This window comes from Buceros rhinoceros, unplaced genomic scaffold (genome assembly GCF_000710305.1).
Source record: "Buceros rhinoceros silvestris isolate BGI_N320 unplaced genomic scaffold, ASM71030v1 scaffold41725, whole genome shotgun sequence".
Lineage (NCBI taxonomy): Eukaryota > Metazoa > Chordata > Aves > Bucerotiformes > Bucerotidae > Buceros > Buceros rhinoceros.
The window spans coordinates 8,598-9,206 of record NW_010415381.1 but is presented as its reverse complement, the minus strand read 5'-3'; the positions used below and the strand labels follow the sequence as shown (position 1 = coordinate 9,206).

General features: G+C 63.4%; 1 protein-coding gene across 1 annotated transcript in view; it reads left to right on the top strand.

Annotated features, from left to right (window-relative positions):
- ARAP1 (ArfGAP with RhoGAP domain, ankyrin repeat and PH domain 1) overlaps positions 1-609 on the top strand; it is a gene marked incomplete at both ends in the record, with an annotated part of 10,680 nt that overhangs the window by 1,657 nt on the left and 8,414 nt on the right. The window contains 2 exons of the mRNA XM_010137393.1: positions 101-235; positions 459-594. Of these exons, the coding sequence (XP_010135695.1) occupies positions 101-235; positions 459-594 (271 nt within the window). The remainder of the gene's footprint in view (positions 1-100; positions 236-458; positions 595-609) is intronic.

Sequence of the window (609 nt, the reverse complement as noted above, 5' to 3'; positions counted from 1 at the left end):
GCACGTATGCAGGGATGAAGGACGTGGACTAGCAGTGCTCTGGGGGGCTTTTGATGTGGGGGATGCAGCACCTTGTGATGGGTCATCACCCCTTTTGCAGAGACGCCACACCTGGAGGTGGGGGGCAATGAGGAGAAGCCTTACTCAGTTCCTCTGCCCTCTGTCACCCACCATGGTTTCCTCTACAAGACCCCCTCTATGGCCAAGCCCGTGGGTGAGCGGAAGGGCCAGGAAGGTATGTGGGGGCCCCTGGGGATGGGAAATAGGGGTGCAAGGGGATGGGGGCGCTCAGAGGTGGTCCCAAACACTCTACCCTGCTCCCCAGAGCATTGAAAACACAGCGGGGAGGAGCAGCACCCCCCAGCCCGAGGGTGGGCACCCAGTGGGTGCTGCGGGGTGGCCCAGGCTGGGCGGGCAGGTGTTTGCGGGGCTGCCTAGCACCATCCTGTGCCACGCAGAGTTCAGCCGGCGCTGGTGCACGCTGCAGGACGGCGTCCTCAGCTACTACGAGAGCGACCGCAACGCTGCACCCAACGGTGAGATCAAGGTGGATGAGATCGTGTGCCTGGTGAACAACCCCCCACACATCCACGGGTACGGCTGGGACCC